Source organism: Oncorhynchus masou, chromosome 29 (assembly GCF_036934945.1).
Source record: "Oncorhynchus masou masou isolate Uvic2021 chromosome 29, UVic_Omas_1.1, whole genome shotgun sequence".
In the NCBI taxonomy this organism is placed as follows: Eukaryota; Metazoa; Chordata; class Actinopteri; order Salmoniformes; family Salmonidae; genus Oncorhynchus; species Oncorhynchus masou.
The window spans coordinates 65,439,496-65,444,279 of NC_088240.1; the positions used below are offsets into that span (position 1 = coordinate 65,439,496).

The following is a 4,784-nucleotide window of genomic DNA, read 5'->3' on the forward strand; positions in this document are numbered from 1 at the left end:
TGGCACTGGTGGTACTGGGCCGAGGGCACGCACAGGAAGCCTGGTGCGGGGAGCTGCCACCGGAGGACTGGTGTGTGGAGGTGGTACAGGGTAGACCGGACCGTGCAGGCGCACTGGAGCTCTTGAGCACCGAGCCTGCCCAACCTTACCTGGTTGAATACTCCCGGTCGCTCTGCCAGTGCGGCGAGGTGGAATAGCCCGCACTGGGATATATAGACGAACCGGGAACACCGTGCGCAAGGCTGGTGCCATGTAAGCCGGCCCAAGGAGAAGCACTGGGGACCAGATGCGTAGAGCCGGGTTCATGGCATTTGGCTCGACGCTCAATCTAGCCCGGCTGATACGCTGCGATGGAATATACCGCACCGGGCTATGGACCCGCACTGGAGACACCGTGCGCACCACAGCATAACACAGTGCCTGCCCGGTCTCTCTAGCCCCCCGGTAACCACAGGAAGTTGGCGTAGGTCTCCTACCTAGCGTCGCCATACTCCCTGTGAGCTTCCCCCAATAATTTTTTGGGGCTGACTCTCAGGCTTCTATCCGCGTCACCGTGCTGCCTCCTCATACCAGTGCCTCTCAGCTTTCTCCGCCTCCAGTTCTTCTTTGGGCGGCGATATTCTCCAGGCTGATCCCAGGGTCCTTCTCCATACAATTCGTCCTCCCATGTCCATTCCTCTCTTTGTTGCTCCTGCTGTTGCCTGTTACCACGCCGCTTGGTCCTGTTGTGGTGGGTGATTCTGTAACGGTTCTTGTCTGTCGAAGGAGAAGCGGACCAAAATGCAGCGTGGTGGTTATTCATGTTCTTTAATAAATTAACTAGACATGAAATAACGAACAAAACAAAGCACGACCGTGAAAACCTATACAGTCTATCTGGTAAACACAGAGACAGGAACAATCACCCACAAAACACTCAAAGAATATGGCTGCCTAAATATGGTTCCCAATCAGAGACAACGATAAACACCTGCCTCTGATTGAGAACCACTCCAGACAGCCATAGACTATACTAGATACCCCCACTAAGCCACACACCCAACACCCAACAAAACCCCAAGACAAAACACACCACAATAAACCCATTTCACACCCTGGCCTGACCAAATAAATGAAGACAAACACAATATACTTCGACCAGGGCGTGACAATAGGACAGGATCTCATTGTCAAACTCGGATGAGTAACTTGACTGTTAGCTCAGGGTTTATTTACATTGAACAATGTAATAATAATTTTATTGTTTTTCAGTGGATGCGATACTCGGAAGAGCGTTATATGGTGTCAGCACATACTCAATGGAAGGAAGAAACCAAATGACCCCCAGCTTTGGCAGAGCTCCAAGTCCTATCAAAGTCAAATGAATAGACATGGTACACTCAATACACTGTTTCCCCAGTTCCCCTCCCCTCTGCGACAAGGATAGAGTCATACTAGTAAAATGGGAACATCCTTGCAACAGGAACACAACCAGCTGCTCTTACAGACCACAGACAAACAGGAATTGTTGTTGATCAGCCAGCTGTTTACTGCATGGAAGAGAATGAGGAAATTGGTATTGTACTCCGAACCAAATAAACATCTTTCACATATACATGAAATCCATTCCCTATAATGGCTTTATTTTAAGCCATGTGATGTGTTAAGGAAATATACCACGTACTCGAATGACCTGAAAATACAACGCAGCAGCAGGTCTAGGGACAGGCTGTAGTCCAGACACGCACCACGTGAACACGATAGTCGCCCCTTATATGGTCATGAGGGCGCTCTTTGACTGGAGCGTCCGAGTTCAGTACGATTCAGAGAAATCAGAAATGTACTCCATGTGCTAACCACTGATTTTGCGCATAATAGATCGTGCATTCTGATGCATTGACATGTATATCTGCACATATAATGCTTAAAACAAATATCATCGTTTATTACCATAATGTAATAATTGTTATTTATATAACCCGAAAATGAATCAATTATGGTTATTTCAACAATCCAGCAAATCTTTGTCAAACATTTGAAATATGCAGCATTTTAGAGTGGAGGGATGATATTGAAAATAATATTGCATGAAAACAATTGAATGATAGCTAATTGAGATAAAATACCTCCCAGTCAAAGGTTTTTGATTTCATGGGTTGTGGAATATAGCAATTTGCAACAAGAAATAAGTCAGAGATGTATGACTATTTGGTGTTATTGTAAAAACATAGTTTATTTGACCTACATAATATAGCTAGACAGTTACGAATTATGTATTATGTCCAGTTGGCTAGATGTGCCAAGACTGAATAAAATCAGGGGAATTGTGCAGGTCTGTCTTTAAATAAGATATGAATAGTCAGAGTTGTGTTCAGAAAATATGTCATACATAATAAGGAATTTTATAATGAAATAAACAAATATATAGAAATTAAATAATAGAAATGATGATTCTCACTATTTGAAATCATTTGAATGATGATCGCACCCACATTGGAAATGGTACATTCCGGATCCTACGTCATCTATTGTTTACAAAATATCGAGAGCGTTCATTGCTTACTTGCTTTTCTGCCAAGCAACGTGGTGAGAGGAAGGAACTGAGCTACGCTCACATTCATTTCGAAACTACAGCCAAGAAACACACAAAATACAACAAAATGCCTTGTCGAAAGGAGAACTACATCCTCTTGGAGCAGTCTGTTACCGTCGATTCAAAAGAAGTGGACGCTTTGGTCACGAAGATCGGAGAGGCGCTGCAGCTTCACAACAATAGTGCTAATCAAAAGACGATGTCATGTCTCCACGGTCTCACCAGCAACTGCAGCAGTAGCAACATCAAACAAGCTAACAACAACAACAATGGGGTGGCCCTGCAAAAACGTACCGGGTGCTGCATACGGCTTCGAAACCGGAGGCAACGTAGTAACAGAGCTAGTCCGTACAGCTTCCCTGGCTCAAGTAACCAGGAGTGGGACCATTTCAAACGTTGGGACCGAAAGGGGATCAACGCAGCTGTCGAGGACGACCCACATCAGTTACTTCAGGAATTAATATTGTCTGGGAATCTAATCAAAGAAGCGGTCAGGCGGCTGCAGTTCTCTACGACGGAGTGTGGAGATCTTTCGGACAAGCTGCAGTGCTGATGATGCGGACAATGTATTCATTAATGATATGTTACCGACAACGTAAACTATTTTGCTGACATAGCTAGCTAGCTATAACGTTAGTCTACATGTTGAACGATTAAATGTCATGGTGGTAACGTCGTTAGCATGTCTACTTTGTGACCGTTTAATTTAGGTTTTTCATTTACCCAATGCGTTAGCTAGCTAGTTAACATTAACCATGTTTGTTTGCAACTCCAACTTGATGGTTAGTTAGATTTTTGTTTATGGGTGGGGACTCTCCTTTTCACACTTCGTTGGCTTAGTTAGTAGCTAGTTATGTCAACCAAGTGAAAGCTTTACGTTGACATTGTTTACAAATCTAATCTAATGCCGCCAGCATTGCCTGTTTTGGTTGGTTAGTTTGAATCGGGTCGTTTCAAATCAAAGGTCTTACGTTACTAGTTAGCAAGCTAGGCTAGCGCCACACTCATGCCAGGGTGGATTCCTAACCCCCAGCAAGGCAGCACTGTGACTGCTTCGATAGCAGCTTTGTATTTCCTTTACGCAGAAGGAACGGGATCGACAACCAGCTACCAAACCGTGTAAGAGACGGGCGACATTTCAAATGGTTCTGACTAAATGTCTCTTCGACTGGCTGGGGGCGGGGTGTTTTTATTTTTTTCTTCTTCATAATGGGATGCGGATGTTTCATTTTCTCATTGTCTGTGTCAAGTGATTTACCATGACCACTTCGCAACGAAGTATTTTATAATGTTCCTGAGTATTCAGGCCTTTGTCTTAAAAATAAACACGGTGGGTTTTTTTTCAATTTTGTGTGTATGTGTATGTTTTTCGCCATCAGATAAAGATTCCAATAAAATATAGCAAGTAACTACAGTATTTGGGAAGCCTGTCGATATACTATACAAAACGCTGCCGTATGTACACTGAACAAAAATCTAAACATGCAACAATTTCATATTTTACTGCGTTCATAAGGTAATCAGTACATTTGAAAAAAAAATTATGGTTCCGATCTATGGATTTCACTTGTGCATTTGTTGGTCACATACCTTAAAATAATTAGGATAGTGGATCAGTATCTGGTGTTATCACAATTTGACTCATGGAACGCGACATCTCCTTCGCATTGGGTTGATTGTGTCCTTTGGAATTTTTTTGCTCCTCTTCAATGGCTGTGCGAAGTCGGTGGATATTGGCGGGAACTGGAACAAGCTGTTGTACACGTCAAGTCAGAGCATCCCAATTTATCGATTGGTGACATCTGGTGACAACGCAGGCCATTAAATAATTTTCAGCTTCAAGGAAACACGTACAGATCCTTGCGACAAGGAACCATGCATTGTGATGCTGAAACATCAAATTGTCATAGATAAAATGCAATAGTGTTCGTTTTCGGTAGTTTATGCCTGCCCATACCATAACCCCACTGCCACCATGGGGCACTCTGTTCACAACATTGACATCAGCAAACCGATCGCATACACTACGCCATACACGCTGATATCTGCTACGTGCAGTCGAAACCCGGATTCATCCGTGAAGAGCACACTTCTCCAGCGTGTCAGTGGCCATCAAAGGTGAGCATTTGCCCACTGAAGTCGGTTACGACTCTAAACTATCGCCAGGTGAAAACCCTTGTGGGGACAAAGCTTCCCTGAGATTGTTTCCGAC

The 4,784-nt window shown here is 43.9% G+C and overlaps 1 protein-coding gene across 1 annotated transcript; it reads left to right on the forward strand.

Moving 5' to 3' along the window:
• The first annotated feature begins 2,528 nt into the window (after positions 1-2,528).
• LOC135520301 (GSK-3-binding protein-like) lies at positions 2,529-3,918 on the forward strand. The gene has a single exon (XM_064945734.1). It carries the CDS (start codon positions 2,640-2,642, stop codon positions 3,123-3,125), a length of 486 nt encoding a protein of 161 aa, XP_064801806.1. The 5' UTR covers positions 2,529-2,639; the 3' UTR covers positions 3,126-3,918.
• Positions 3,919-4,784: the final 866 nt, after the last annotated feature.

Bases quoted from the DNA above. Each gene is read 5' to 3' on its own strand.
- LOC135520301 (XM_064945734.1), top strand. From the start codon at position 2,640: ATGCCTTGTCGAAAGGAGAACTACATCCTCTTGGAGCAGTCTGTTACC.